Source organism: Nicotiana attenuata, chromosome 1 (assembly GCF_001879085.1).
Source record: "Nicotiana attenuata strain UT chromosome 1, NIATTr2, whole genome shotgun sequence".
NCBI lineage: Eukaryota > Viridiplantae > Streptophyta > Magnoliopsida > Solanales > Solanaceae > Nicotiana > Nicotiana attenuata.
Window position 1 is genome coordinate 91,868,950 of NC_031989.1, and position 15,861 is coordinate 91,884,810.

The window sequence follows — 15,861 nt, forward strand, 5'->3', positions numbered from 1 at the left end:
AGTTTCTAGTGATGTCATTTGGGTTGACAAATGCCCCAGCAACATTTATGGATTTGATGAACCGGGTGTTCAAGCCCTATCGGGATTCTTTTGTGATTGTTTTAATTGATGATATCTTGATCTACTCCCGCAGTCGAGATGAGCATGAGTAGCATCTTCGAGTTGTTCTTCAGACTCTGAGAGACAGCCAGTTATATGCTAAGTTTTTGAAATATGAGTTTTGGTTGCGTTTAGTTGCTTTCTTTGGTCACGTTGTATCAGCAGAGGGTATTCGGGTGGATCCTAAGAAGATTGAGGCAGTCAAGGACTGGTCTAGACCTACATCAGCTACAGAGATCCGGAGTTTCTTGGGTTTGACGGTTTATTAGCGTCGGTTTGTGGAGGGGTTTTCATCCATAGAAGCCCCGATGACCGGTTGACCCATAAGGGTGCCTCGTTCAAGTGGTCGGACGAGTGTGAGGCAAGCTTTTAGAAGCTCAAGATAGCTTTGACTACGGCGCCGGTGTTGGTGTTGCCCACAGGTTCAGGGCCATATACAGTATATTGTGACACATCTCGTATTGGACTTGGTGCGGTGTTGAGCAGAATGGCAAGGTTATTGCATATGCTTCACGGAGTTGAAGATTCACTAGAAGAATTATCCAGTTCATGACTTGGAGCTAGCAGCCATTGTTCACGCGCTGAAAATCTGGAGGCATTATTCATATGGCGTGTTGTGTGAGGTGTTCACGGATCATAAAAGTTTGCAGTATTTGTTCAAGCAGAAGGAGCTCAATTTGAGGCAAAGAAGGTGGTTGGAGCTATTGAAAGACTATGATATCACCATCTTGTATCATCCGGGGAAGGTCAATGTGGTGGACGATGCTTTGAATAGGAAGTCGGCTAGTATGGGTAGCCTTGCGTATATTCCAGTCGGTGAGAGACCGCTTGCTTTGGATGTTCAGGCTTTGGCCAATCAGTTCGTGAGGTTGGATGTTTCTGAGCCCAGCCGTGTTCTAGCTTGTACAGTCGCTCGGTCTTTATTATTTGAGCGTATCAGAGATCGGCAATATGATAACCCTCATTTTCTTGTCCTTAGGGACACAGTGAGGCACGGAGATGCCAAGCAGGTTACAGTTGGAGATGATGGAGTTTTGAGGATGTAGGGTCGAGTTTGTGTGCCTAATGTAGATGGACTTCGTGAGTTGATTCTAGAGGAGGCACATAGTTCCCGGTATTTTATTCATCCGGGCGCTGCCAAGATGTATCAAGACTTGCGGTAGCATTATTGGTGGAGGAGGATGAAGAAGGATATTGTTGCATATGTAGCACAGTGTTTGAATTATCAGCAGGTAAAGTACGAGCATCAGAGACCTGGTGGTTAGCTTTAAAAGATTGAGATTCCTGAGTGGAAGTGGGAGCGTATCACTATGGATGTCGTTGTTAGACTCCCACGGACTCAGAGGAAGTTTGATGCAGTATGGGTTATTGTGGACAGGCTGACTAAGTCGGCACATTTCATTCCTGTGGTAGTTTCCTATTCTTCGGAGCGGTTGGCTGAGATCTATATCCGGGAGATCGTTCGTCTTCATGGTGTGCCCGTGTCTATCATTTCTGACCGAGGTACGCAGTTTACCTCGCATTTCTGGAGGGCAGTGCATCGTGAGTTGGGTACGCGGGTCGACTTGAGCACAGCATTTCATCCTTAGACAGACGGACAGTCCGAGCGTACTATTCAAATTTTGGAGGATATGCTCTACGCCTATGTTATTGACTTTGGAGGTTTTTGGGATCAGTTCTTGCCGTTAGCAGAGTTTGCCTACAACAACAACTATCAGTCGAGCATCCAGATGGCTCCCTATAAGGCATTATATGGTAGGTAGTATTGATCGCCAGTTGGGTGGTTTGAGCCGGGCGAGGCTCGTTATTGGGTACTGACCTAGTGCAGGATGCCTTGGATAAGGTTAAGATCATTCAGGATAGACTTCGTAGAGCTCAGTATAGGCAAAAGAGTTATGTCGACCGTAAGGTTCGTGATGTGGCATTCATGGTCGGAGAGCGAGTGTTGCTTCGAGTGTCGGACATGAAGGGTGTGATGAGATTTGGGAAGAAGGGCAATCTAAGCCCTAGATTCATCGGGCCTTTTGAGATCCTTGATCGAGTGGGAGAGGTGGCTTACAGACTTGCTTTGCCGCCAGGTTTATCAGCTGTGCATCTAGTGTTCCATGTGTCCATGCTCTGGAAGTATCACGGCGATCTATCCCACGCGTTACATTTCAGCACTATCCAGTTGGACAAGGATTTGACCTACGAGGAGGAGCCGGTGGCTATTCTAGACCGGCAGGTTCGACAGTTGAGATCGAAGAGTTACTCTTCGGCTCATGTGCAGTGGAGAGGCCAGCATGTTGAGGCAGCTGCCTGGGAGTCCGAGTCCGATATGCGGAGCAGATATCCCCATCTTTTCACCGACTCTTGTACTTTTCTATGTTCGCTCGAGGACGAACGGTTGTTTTAGAGAAGGAGAATGTGATGACCCAAAAGGTCATCTTATGTTTTAGAATCCGATTCTGTGTTCCATGGCCTTGAAAACCTCATTTTATCTCGCCTCGATGTGCATGCGCAGTCCGGGCGTGTATCCGGAAAGCCCTTATGTGAAATTTTTGAGAAATGATAATTTTTGGCTTAAAAAGATGATTTTTATTGACTTCGGTCAACGTTTTGGGTAAACGGACCTAGACCCGTGTTCCGACTGTCCCGGAGGGTCCGTAGTAAAATATGAACGTGGACGTATGCCCGGAATCAAATTCCGAGGTCCCTAGCCCGAGAAATGAATTTTTGAAGAAAATTGATAAGACTGAAATGTAATAATTTAAAAGGATTTGATCTTGTTGGTATCGAGCCAACATTTTAGTTCCGGAGCCCAGTACAGGTCTGTTATGATATTTAAACCTTATATGTGAAATTTGGTGAAAAACGGAAGTGATTTGACATGATTCGTACCTTTTATTGAGAAAATAAAAAGTTTGAAACTATCTTGAAAATTTCATGTATTTTGGTGTTGAATTCATAGTTTCAGGTGTTATTTTGGCAATTTGATCACATGAGCAAGTTCGTATGAAGTTTTAAGACTTGTGTGCATGTTTGATTTGGAGCCCCGAGGGCTCGGGTGAGTGTTGGATAGGCTACAGAATGATTTTGGACTTAGGAGAATATTGCTGGTATGCTTCAGCTGTTGCAAGCCCCTGATCTCGCAATTGCGAGATCAGGCATCGCAATTGCGAAACCTGCAGGTTCCGCTTTTGCGAGCCTTTCATCGCAAATGCGACTACAAGGCTGGGCCAGCAGAGTTTGCTAATGCGAACAAACCTTCGCAAATGCGAAGGGAGTCTGGGAGGGGTATGGATCGCAAATGCGATTTTTTGTTTGCATTTGCGAGGTCAGTGATCGCAATTGCGAAACTTTCCTCGCATTTGCGAAGGCAACAGGAATTGTGGGGGCTTCGCAGTTGCGATAGCCCTTTCGCAATTGCGAGCTTCGCATTTACGAAGCTCAAGTCACAAATGCGACATCTGAAGTTGTTCAAAACATAACTTAGACGGGATTTTTCATTCATTCTCCCATTTTTCAACACCTAAACTTCAAGAGGCGATTTTCCAAAGACTAGTTCTTCCCCAAATCATAGGTAAATGATTCTTAACTCATTTCTTTCGATCTATTTCATCTTTTTACAAGATTTCATCCTAGAATCTAGGGTTTTTCATGGTGGAATTGGGAGTTTTCAGGTAGAACTTATGAATTTTGAAATTTGGGGATTTGGACCTCAATTTGAGGTCGGATTCCAAAACCAATTGTATATCCGGGCTCGAGGTGAATGGGTAATCGGGTTTTGGTCCGAATTTTGAGTTTTGACCAAGCGGGCCCGGGGTTGATTTTTGACTTTTTGGGAAAAATATTGGACATCTATAATTATGCATTGGAATTGGTTTCTTTAGCGTTTATTGATGTTATTAAGTTATTTATAGCTAGATACGAGTGGATTGGTAGTGGAATCGAGAGGTAAAGCGGTATTTGAGATGTGAATTACCCGTTGGCTTGAGGTAAGTGTTTGGTCTAACCTTGACTTTAGGGATTAGGGATCCCCGACTTGCTTGCTATGTGAAATACCACGTGTGTGGCGCATAGGTGTGGTGACGAGCACCTATGCGTCGCCAAATTTCCTATTTCGCCTGTTCCCTTCCCCGTTTCCTAATATATATTGCTTTCCTGTCTTAATTGCTACTTGCTTATTGATGCTTCCATGTCTAATTGTTTCTTGTTAAATGTTGTTCCTCTATTGACGTTGTTAATTGTTCTGTAGTCTCATTATATCACATTGTTGGTTTAGGTTGGTTTATTGGTGCTTCATGGTACACTTTGGTTGGTCTCGCTGTGTAGTACTAACTGATGAAGTTTCATAATTATAGACATTCCATTGTGTTGGTTTGAGGTATAAGTGTTGTGGAGGATTTGAGTTAACTTGTGAAATACTTGTCTTTATTTTGTGATTGGTGCTAATGTAATGGGATCGGGTTGCACGCTGCAACAAGAGGAATAAGGGTGAAATGTAATTGTCTGGTGGGATCAATTTGCGTGCCGCAACAAGGAGTAATAAGGGTGGACAGGTGGGATCGGGTTGCACGCCACAACAGGAGGAATAAGGGTGATATATTGAGGAGTAATAAGGGTGGACTGGTGGGATCGGGATGCATGCCGCAAAAGGAGTAATAAGGGGGAATGTTCATTCTATTATTGATTATATGGTGGGATCGGGATGCGTGCCGCATCAATTGTTATTTATGTATTCTTCTTCTACTGAGATTCATTATTGTGGTGTTGAAACTCTCTTAAGGATTGGTTATAGCTGATTAGCTGAGTATTGGTAGAACGACTAGGTTCCGCATTTATTTAATGCAAGTTACTGTTATATTTCATTCTGTATTTCCTTTCTGTCTTGGTATAAACTGTTGTATGTTATATATTGGTATGCCCCCCGTAGTCTCATCACAACTTCGTCGAGGTTAGGCTCGGCACTTACTAGTACATAGGGTCGATTGTACTGATATTGCATTCTGCACTTTCTTTGTAGATTTCGGAGCTAGTAGTGGCTGATCGAGAGGTCGGTTGCTTATATTGCTTTCAGGAGACCCAAAGTAGTCCTGCAGGCGTCCGCAGGCCTTGGTGTCCCCTCCTATCTTCACTTCAGTTCTGTTTTACTTTCTTCGAGATAGATGTATTTTCTTTCAAACCATTACTTGTAGTATTCGTAAAATATTCGTGAGTTGTGACACATGTTTTTGGGTGGTATCTATTTCGGCTTTTGGTTAATAGTATAATGGTAATCAGTTAAATTATGTACTTCCACTTATATTTTCGCTGACTTAGTTTGTTAAATTTTAATTATAAAAGGATAAAGGAAAAATGTGAAAAATTCTGTAATGTTGGCTTGCCTAGCGAGTGCAATGTTAGGCGTCATCACGGTCCCGAGGGTGAGAAATCCAGGTCGTGACAAGTTAACAAGACCGCATACGTGCACAAACTTGCTTCTCGAGACCCACCAAAACAACTGACATGTCATAACACCAACTATGGAGGAGCGGCAGTGGCACATAAATTAGCCTGTGGATTTCTTGCACACGATGCTAAGGCACCGCACAAAGGCAGCCCAGGGTCGACTGTATTTCGGGGCGCAACTGTGAGCTATAACTAGACAAACAAATAGAAACTCTCGTGTCAATAACAATACCACCAAATGCCAATAACTAAAATTTGCAATTTCACTCAGGCGCAACAAGAAGGGGAGCCTTTGCGCATAAATGTAGAGTAATACTGCGTACAATAGACCGTTGTGGTCCTTCCCCAGACACTGCGCATCGCGGGAGCTTAGTGCACCGGGCTGCCCCTGCCCACTCAGGCAACAAGATCCCTCCCATGGGTACCTTTGATCGCAACGCTGAAAAAACAGATCAATACAGCAACACACCTAAGTGCATATATAACTTCAGTGTTGTCCCTCATCCATAGTTAAAGCACAAGACGAGCAGGATTTTCCTAAAGGAAGATAATAATCCTAAATAGAATGAACAATTAGGATCCAAATTCATACTGAAATTGATCAAAGCCCAAGGAATAAATCATAAGGAAAGAAGAGCTGTTTCATGCTCAACGCCTAAAGCCCTCTACGCTACAGGATCCGATGTTTGCAATATCTATATAGAATTGTACATAAGTTAGGGCAAAGGATCCATGCATCACTGAGCAAAACTCACTATAAAAAAATTTAATCCTCATGCATATGAATACTACTAGAGTTTGAGGAAGAAGATGTATTATTACTGAATTGGGAACCTGCGTTTGAGGGTGAGAACAAATCACACAAAGGCAGTGGGAATGACACTGGAAATTGTGGCTCATTTTCATTCCCTCATAGCTAATTCATTAAAATGTCCATTCTCTCCTGGTTGTAAACAGTCAAGAATATCAATTTTATTGAGATGCAGTTCCAGTTTACGTTTAACAAGGAAAGTACACTCTATTGACACAAACTTGCCTCTAGAGATCCAACCACTATAAATGATTCTAGCAACACAGCTAAATGCAGATATAACGTAAGAGTGTTGTCCCTCATCCACTGTCAAAGCACAAGAGGAGCAGAATTTTCTATAGGAAACTAAACATCCTGGAAAGTGGAAAGGATGAATAATCCGTATCCAGCTTCATTGTGATATAGAAATCCAAGCCTGGCGAAGAGATTTATCATATTTAGCAATTTGACATAAAAAATTGGAAGTCAACAGCACGACTCGGTGAACATGTAGAAAACGTTTACGACTTCAGGAATCCACCATATAACAAACCAACAGTGCTTCAGAGTTAATGAACCATAGCACATTGCTACAGCTTTAAAAGTTTGGCTGATAAATCAGAAACAAAACCAAGTAATTCTTTTGATTTCCATGATTCAGAAGACATAGAACATAGACCCTTTCATTCAATCCATTAGCTTCAAGGATTTGAGGGTTGAGCTTTTTTGAGATAGTTAATCAAAAAGTGTACGAAGACATATATTTTAAAGCTATACAAACAGAAGAGAGTCTTTGAGCTCGGCAGGCATCTAGTCTAACAAAAGTAAAATGATCCTCCATATAATACAGGCAGGCAAGAACAGGATTGTTTGCAATTACTAAAATTTAGCAAGTACCAGTCTATGTACACAAGCAAGGCCAAAGAAGATCCGCTAATCATCATGCATATGAGCATTTGAGTTTGCATTTCCTGATGAAGTAGTCGTTGATGATGAATTTCCATTACTAGATTGGGTACCTGATGTAAACAAACCACTCAAAGGCCATGGAAGCGACACTGGAAAACGTCGACCGTTTTCATTCCTTGTATCACTACTCTGAGCAGCATTTGTGTTACCAGTGACATTCTCAACTTTTGATTCATCAGAGGGCAACTGATGCCTACAGACTGGACAGGTGCTATGAAGCTCCAGCCACGGTAAGATACACTCGCTGTGAAACTTGTGCTTACAAGGCATCTCTTTGGCTTCAGTCCCAATCTCAAAGTCTTCCAAACACACGGAACACTGCAGCGTCTCGTCAATTTTCACCGCAGGCAATGCCTCTACAGCCTCTTTTTGAGCTGGTGGAGTACCATACCTATTCGGATCATTCTCTGCCAAATGTTGCAGCAACATGTCTAAACCAGGACCAATGAAATAATCACCCAATGAGCCAATGGGGCGGTCACTATTATCCGAATCATAAGAACCCTGCACAATGATGGTTTGATTGAATGGATTTACAAGTATCACACGCTCCTCGCCATCCCTACTCTCTCTACCTGTCTCCCCACTATTTTCACCCTCAGCATTCTCCATACCAGCTCGAATACTTTGCAAGAGCTGGAGAATAGTGGCGGAGTTCCTCCTCCGCCTATTCATTATAGATGCCAGCTCAGGATCAAGTTCCGTGTCCCCACCTTCACGAGTATGATCATCATCATCATCACTATCAAATTCGAGATGATGCCTAAACCTAGAGCGACGACGAGGATTGCTCATCATGCCTAACAAGATTGGCGCCCATAGCGAGAGGGCACGATCAGAGTCGGACCCTCCCAAATCATTTTCAAGAGCAGTGTCTGATCCCATTTCCTCAACAAAACCTTGTTGACAAATAGGACATTTTAATTCCACCTCCATCGCGGGGTCCACCCTCCTTGAACACTGATGACACCAATATCTTGATGCTCCTCTTCCATCCATTTTAATCTTCTTTTTCTGTCAAACAAACAACAGATAAGTTCATAAAAATTTAAGCCCTTCAAAAAAAAAAAAAAAAAAAAACACTACTAGTATAAAAGAAAAAAAAATATGGAGAATTGAAAAATAAATAAAAGAATGAAGCAAGAGTGTATAAAAGTTTGAGCCTAATCAACAACAAATAGTTCATAAAATAGATAGCCCCTTGTTGGAAAAAAAAAAATACACCAAAGAAAATTGAATTTTTTTTAGGAAGAAGCAAGAATGACGGAGTCTAGTATTAACAAGATCCTAGAATCAAATATTACCTTTTTTTCTCTGTCAAACAAAAATAAAATCCAAGCACCAACAAGAAAAAGTTCATAAATATTTGAACCCTTAATCACAAAAAAAAAAAAAAAAAAAGAAGAAAAATAGACAGAGGGATGCCAAAAAAAAATGGAGAAAAGCCATATCAAGTTGCTGAGGAAGAATCTAAGCTTACGTGATCTTACCTTTGTTTAAGAAGCTGGAAGCAGAAATTAGCAAAATTACCGAGCTGAAAACAAGAAAAATAAAACTCTATTATTTGAAACAATTTTTGCAGATCTAGCTCAAAGTTAGAGATATAAAAATGTACAAATTAAATAATTTTAAATGGGGTTTAAATACCTAACAAACAGGTTTTTGAAGAAGCAAAAGGTAGGTAAAGATGTGACATAAATAACAGAAGGCTCTGGAAGTTTCAAGAAAAAGCATGAAAGTTGTGATTTTCGTTATCCAGCAGCCATTGATGATTATAACAAAGAAATGAACATTAAATTAAAATTAATAAAAATGAGAAGTCAATAAATTAAAGCGAGAAGATAACTCTAAAAAACGTGTAGAGGTTAACATACACAAATAAATTATACCAGATGAAAATAACTTCAAGAGGGACTTGCTTTTCTTTTTTCCTGCTTTTGTTGTTTGTTTGTGAGCTTCTTTTCTGAGTTTAACGCGTTTTTGTGTTTCTCTTTTTATGTGGGGCCTACATGAATCAGCGACAACCCCCACTTGCTTTATGATTTATGGATTTAAAAAATTAGCCGTTTAATTTACTCCTTCATTTTTTATTTTATTTTTATTCTTACCATTCAAAAAGTGGTGATTCTAAATTTCAAGAAGTAAGGCATCTAATTTTTTGGATGGAAATAATTTATTCCCGCCAGCTTTATTTTAAAAAATTTAATTTTTCAATTTTAAATATATACATTCTTCTCTTCCTTTTTCAAAAATCCGATATTTCAAGGTAAGAAATGGAAAAAAAGAATACAGAGGATATTGTATTACAAGTTAGCGATTTATCTATTTGCATTGTGATTAATTTAGATTACCAAAAAAAAAGATATCTATAACTGCTTAGGCTTTTTCCCCCAGTATAACTGCTTAGTTAGTTGCCGTAGGGGACTTTATGGACCATTTTTCTTTATATTCTATCGTTATGCACATGCCATCTCCTCCATTATTTCATTAGCATGCGACTTGAACATCTTTTTTTTCTTTTCTTTTTTATTCAAAAAGAAATGTCACTACTAGAAATCTGGGAAAACTCGACCGAGGCATACCAACCAACGTTAGTCGGTCAACAAAAGCGACCAAAAAACCGTCCAAAACGGAGGGAAACTACCAAAAAACATTTTACCTTTTTTTTAAACAACATACCGATCGAAATCGAGCGGTATATTGGTCAGATATATGGCCGCAATGGTCAGACTTGCTTAGTCAAAGCACTTTTGTGATTACTGACCAACATCGGTCGGTAATGTGGGCTCCCATAGTTTTAAATTTAATAATTATATTATTATATCAAATATTTTATAAAATTTACAGTTGAATTTACCGACCAAAGTCGGTCGGTTATTACAGGAGAAGATTTTACTGACCAACTTTGGTCGGTAGCTGTAATTTCTGGAATGTAATCGACCAACTTCGGTCGATTCATAGGTCAAACATGGTCAAATTTTTTAATCACATTAAAATTTACTATCTAAATAATATAAATATAATCCATTAACACTTTATTTTGCAATACAAATAATGAATGCACTAACATATACTATAACAAGCTATATATAGTTAAAGTAGTATAATAAAGTGTATATCTATATTTAGATAGATAGATAGATAGATAGATAGATAGATATATATATATAGAGAGAGAGAGAGAGAGAAGAGAGATAGGTAACCGCATCTAAGAACGTGAAGCGCTAGGGCCACATCGTTGGGTTCTTTTGGTGATATACTTGTGAAGAAGCAATAATCTAATTAGTATATAATTGATCATCATCAAATATATCTATTTGTAAATTGATTCATCGACTTATAACTTACTTAGATGCATCGATGAATATTAAAAACAAAACGTCTCGACCTATATCGATTAATCTATGTCATGCATTATTAGTGATGAATGAATAAAATATAGAAGAATACTAAACTTCTTTGACATGTATATATGTATCACAAATTAAATAAATGAAAGAAGCTATTAGCATTAAGTAAACGAGTTAATATAACAATTGATTAAACATATTTAAAATAGAATAATATTGGTTTACCAATTCATCAATTGATCAAGTTTTCATAGGTAGTAATGTATGTGATTGATCATCAATTATAATATAATATAATGTGTGTGTGTGTGTGTTTGGGTGTGTGAAATGACTCATATACTTAATTATAATGTATAAAATTAACTTAGATAGATGAATACAAAAGGTAAAACATCTCGACCGATATTTATTAATCTATGTGATTTGTAATTAGCTATAAAACGAATGAATATATAAGACGAAATGTGGAATTCGAATAAAATAAAGGTCTCATATATATACCTTTATTTTCTTATTATGAGTGATTGATTTTATATATATATATATATATATATATATATATATATATATATATATATATATATATATATATATATATATATATGTGTGTGTGTGTGTGTGTGTGTGTGTGTGTGTGAATAAAATATATCTTATTGTCGATATGCAATTTTGCCCACATATATTTTTTCAAATAATATATATATATATATATATATATACTTTTAAAATATCATTTTGCACTATTATTTAATTTAAAAGATTTACACGAGCACTTTTATAATTTTCCATAATTTTAGAGCTTTTAAATTAATTTTCTTGCATTAAGTTACATAAAATTCAGTAATTGTCCCTTTAAAATTATTTGTGATGTCTTAATCACACAAATTACTATTTTTGCATCCTCATACATGTTCCATAATATTTTTATTTTATTTCATATAATTATGTTTACATTTTAAGCTATTTATTTAAATTTGCAATAGTAGCCTATATTTTGCATTCTTATTGCAATTGACATTTTATTTAGGGTCAAAATAATATTTTACATATTTTATAGCCTTCTATCATTGTTTAAAGTATTAATTTGCATAAGTAGCATTTTAAATATTTATTTAGCTATTTTATTAAATTATTTCCCTTTTAATTTTTATTTAAAAGAGCTGACCCAATTTTTAAACCAATTTTCGGACCAAAGGCCCAATACTCTAGCCCAATAACCCCTAGCCCAACACCAGCAACCCACTACCCATACCCGTTTAATTAACCCGCCCCAATCCCTCTTTAAAATCCTGGCCATTGATCTCTAAGATCAACAACCCACAATCAACCTACCCCTTTTAATTACCTAACCCCAAACCCTAATCCTCATTCACTCTACCCCGCCGCCCTGAAACCCTTCCCCCTTCTCTGAAGAACCCTAATCGCCGCCCTTCCTTAATCCCTATCCTAATGGGATTCTCCCCACATTTACTTGCTATATCAGCATTTTTTCGCTACTAGTTGATTCTCCATGGTATCACTTAGCACTTGCCTAAACATGGCAAGTACTACCTCTCCTATTCTGTCCGATCGATTCCAATCTTTTGACTCTGGGCCATATCTCGTCTACACACGTTCAATGCTATATTGTGTGAGTCCGATCTCATTTGGATTTCTGCTAATTTACACTTTCCCTAAAAAAACTAGGGTTTACCGGATTTCTCTCTTAAATCGATTTCAAATTGATTTGCTTGTTTTCTTTCCTTATTTGTTGTTTAATTTACTCTGTTTCCTTATGTGTTTGTTCGATTTTTGACTTCTATATAAACCCCCTCCTTTTCCTTCTAGGACAGACTTTTGAATCAATTTTCTTCACTAAAATTGGGATTTTTGCTACTCTCTTGTTCTGTATTCTGTATAGGTCGGCTGAAAGCCAAGGCCATTAACACCTTGCTACTCAACCTGTTCTTGGTGCGAGCATTTTCTTGAGTTCATCGAAGCTCTTGGAAACTTTGACGCATTGGGATTCTAGGTTTTTGTGGAAGTTTATTCTTTACTGTTCTTCGTTAACCGGTGAGTTACTGTACCTTTATAAATTCGTCCCTATGTATCTGCATTTTTGCATAAATCTTCACCTCTGAAGTTCGTTAGTTTAATAAGTCTTCCGGTTTGTTTTTTGTGTGCAATTCTGTTTGTTCTACTTCAATTTTTGTTCTCCTTAATTTTTACTTCATATTGTTGATAGTTCAAAGCATGCCTAAACCTGAGTTCGAGTAAATTAGATTCCTTTCAAGTTCATCTAGCCTATGATTTGCAATTTACTGTTGTTTAGGACCTTTGCATTCTTCAACATCTCTTTGTTGTTTAATTTTGCTTTAGGCTATCAATCATGTTACTTGAACATGCTTTACCTACATAATTTGTATCCTTTTAGTCGACTAGTCAATTGTGTTCAAAACATGAGTATGTACACTCACTATATGGCACAAGTCTGTTTCCTATCCTATTCTGAATTGTTGTGATGATATCCTGCCTATATACATGTTTGATCCTGTTAGTATGCCTTTAGCATGTTTTGATCTCCTTGACTTCCCAGTAGTTGCAATAATCTATTCTCATCATGCATAAACTCTGCTGCCAATTAATATGATTCTCTCTTGTAACACTAAGACCTATGCTTAGCATAATTTGAACATTTTCCTTTATTATGAGTTTGTGTATGCTACTTTTACCAATCTTGCAAACCTGTTCTGATGATGTGTTACTACTTATGCACTAGGTGTTAAACTTGTTCTTCTGAATCTTTGCTAAGTCTATTCTAAAGCCCTAAGTCCTGTTTGATAATCTGCTCTATGTGCTCAACTTGACTATGTTTGTATCCCCTCAGCTTTGTCTCTCAATCTTGGTTTACTATCCTTCACTTGTCATATGTGCATTCTTGAGTTCTCATTCTTAGCCGGCTGAAAGCCAAGGCTACCTAGGTTCTACTGTTGACCACCCTAGTGTGAGCATTGCTCGGGATCCAATTGAGACCCTTGTGAACTCTGACACACTAAGGCTTGGTCCTTAGTCATTCCCTAAATCTCAAACCATTCTTATTCATCCCATTCTATCCTATTATCCGACATATACCTGAATTGGCTGATTTAGTGGTGCAACACTTGTTGCTATGGTTGAATAGATTGACTTTGGGCTCCTTTATGGATTCTGGGGTTGTGTGATGGATAGGACCCCATATTAGAGGCCTGGGTATGCTGTGTGAGAGTTACTGAAGGCCCAGACGATGCTGGTATTTTTATTTTAGCATGTTGTGGGCCTATTGTCATTGTTGTGTAACATTTATATTTTTACTCATTATTGGGCCTGTAATGACCTTTGTATAAACGATTGGGGTGTTAGTAAAAAGGGGAATGGGTAGAATTTAATATTTGCACGCAAAAATGGGTAGATAATATGCCTATAGGACTTGGTAAATTTAGTTGTTATATGTGTTGTTCAACTACTATGTACACTGTAGAAATCATGCCATTAGAGAAACCCCCCCCCCCCACACACACATACACTGACTGTTAGCAAATATAAGTAGAAAATGCTGAATTATATTTATTGCCATGTGTTGTTAGAAAACCTGCCAATAGGAATTAATTGTCATTGATGTTTCTTTCAATTCTCGTCGCCTAGTAGAAATCATGCCTATCGGATTCCCAATTATTCTACTTGGCGTTACTCACCTAGAAGTTATGCCTATGGGATTAAGATATGACGATAAAATAAGCTCTAAAGTGATGTGCACTAGATATCCTGCCTATAGGAAATAATTGCTCGCTATAATTGGCTAATGTTAGAACATTCAAACACTGCTTCATGTAAGTCGAATGAATAATTCTGGGACTTTTCCCAGCAAATTTTGTTATACTCAACTGCGTAGATCACCTAGGCATAACACATATAGGATTGGTAACTTAAAACTTGCAATAGTCAGCTTGTAATACCTGAATAATTCTGTCTATGAGCGATATCCTGCATCTGAAACTGCCCGCATACTTTGACTCCAAAATCGCCTAGAAAGCATGTCTATAGGTTTAAGACCCTGGATTTTGCGTCCTCCTAATTGGCATGTGTGTTTGCATGCATTTGCTGTTTAAGTGTGGAGGTCAATGTGAGCCCTTATCTACTTTTATGTGAAGTCTTTACATGTTTTGCTTGTCGCCTAGTTTTGCATTTTTGAGCAACCTAGATAAAGTCTAGAACCATCAAAATAGAGGTCCAAAACCTCCTGGACCACAGGTATGGGACGGGTAGTGCACGCGTAGGGCACGACTTAGAATTGAATTAGAGCGCTCTTAGGTAAACAACTTTAACATAGTAATCGGGTAGCAGGAGATGATAGTCTGTGCCCGCTGAATAATATGAGTAACACCCTATCTCAAGGGAATTACGAAATATTATTTATGTTGCACGGGGTGATCCTTTAGGCTAAAAAACTTAGGACCCCCCCCTCCCCCCTCCCTTTTTTCTTTTCTATTAGAGTCAAAATAGTTGTACCTCTCTATTCAAGATCTCTTTGTAATAAATTCTTAGATTTTGTACTCTCTTTGCTTACTAGATCACATAGACTAATCCATATAATTTAAGTTCAATCGGGACCCACAGTTGTAGACCTCGAGTAGTGCCTAACACCTTCTCTTTGAGGTAACTTGAGCCCTTACCCGATCTTTGGTGGCGTTTACCAGTTAAACCAGAGTCATTTGCAAATAGGTGCCCTAACGCACCTTATAAATAGTTAGGTGGCGACTCTCCTCTTTTAATACCTCCTTAAACGAGTTTCACATGTCGAAACCCGATTTCGCAAGAAAATGGGGCACGACACTTATAGTTTGTAATTTTTTTAAAGTTTATAATATTTTAAGAAATAATAACACAAAATAATTAATTTAGGTTTTTTTTAAAATTACCGACCGAAGTCGGTCGTTTAACTGTGGTCAAACACAGTCAACAGTCACTTAAGTGTACCGACCGACTTTACCGATTGACGTCGCTCGATACCTTTAATTCCAGATCTGAAATACTAGCTTTCCCCCTCATTTCTCTTATTCTCTTCTCAGAATTTTTTTAACTCCCCACTCTTTTCTCCCTCACACATACAACACCCTTCCCCCACTCCTTCTCTATTTCCCTCACACAAATCTCATTCCCTACCCCACGTCGCCATTGCCCCAGCCGCTGCTGCTGCCTCCACTGCCA

General features: G+C 38.5%; 1 protein-coding gene across 4 annotated transcripts; it reads right to left on the minus strand.

The window, feature by feature from the left end:
- On the minus strand, positions 6,938–9,272 carry LOC109230359 (E3 ubiquitin-protein ligase RING1-like). Of its 4 annotated transcripts, none has more exons than XM_019395866.1 (3): positions 9,178–9,272; positions 8,779–8,822; positions 6,938–8,302 (listed from the first exon to the last, which is right to left on the minus strand). In XM_019395866.1, exon 3 carries the CDS (start codon positions 8,285–8,287, stop codon positions 7,253–7,255), a length of 1,035 nt encoding a protein of 344 aa, XP_019251411.1. In that variant the 5' UTR covers positions 8,288–8,302; positions 8,779–8,822; positions 9,178–9,272; the 3' UTR covers positions 6,938–7,252. The 4 variants fall into 4 exon arrangements, with proteins under 4 accessions (XP_019251411.1, XP_019251420.1, XP_019251425.1 ...); XM_019395875.1 differs by having other exon boundaries at positions 8,936–9,190; XM_019395880.1 differs by having other exon boundaries at positions 9,163–9,181.

Bases quoted from the DNA above. Each gene is read 5' to 3' on its own strand.
- LOC109230359 (XM_019395866.1), bottom strand. From the start codon at position 8,287: ATGGATGGAAGAGGAGCATCAAGATATTGGTGTCATCAGTGTTCAAGG.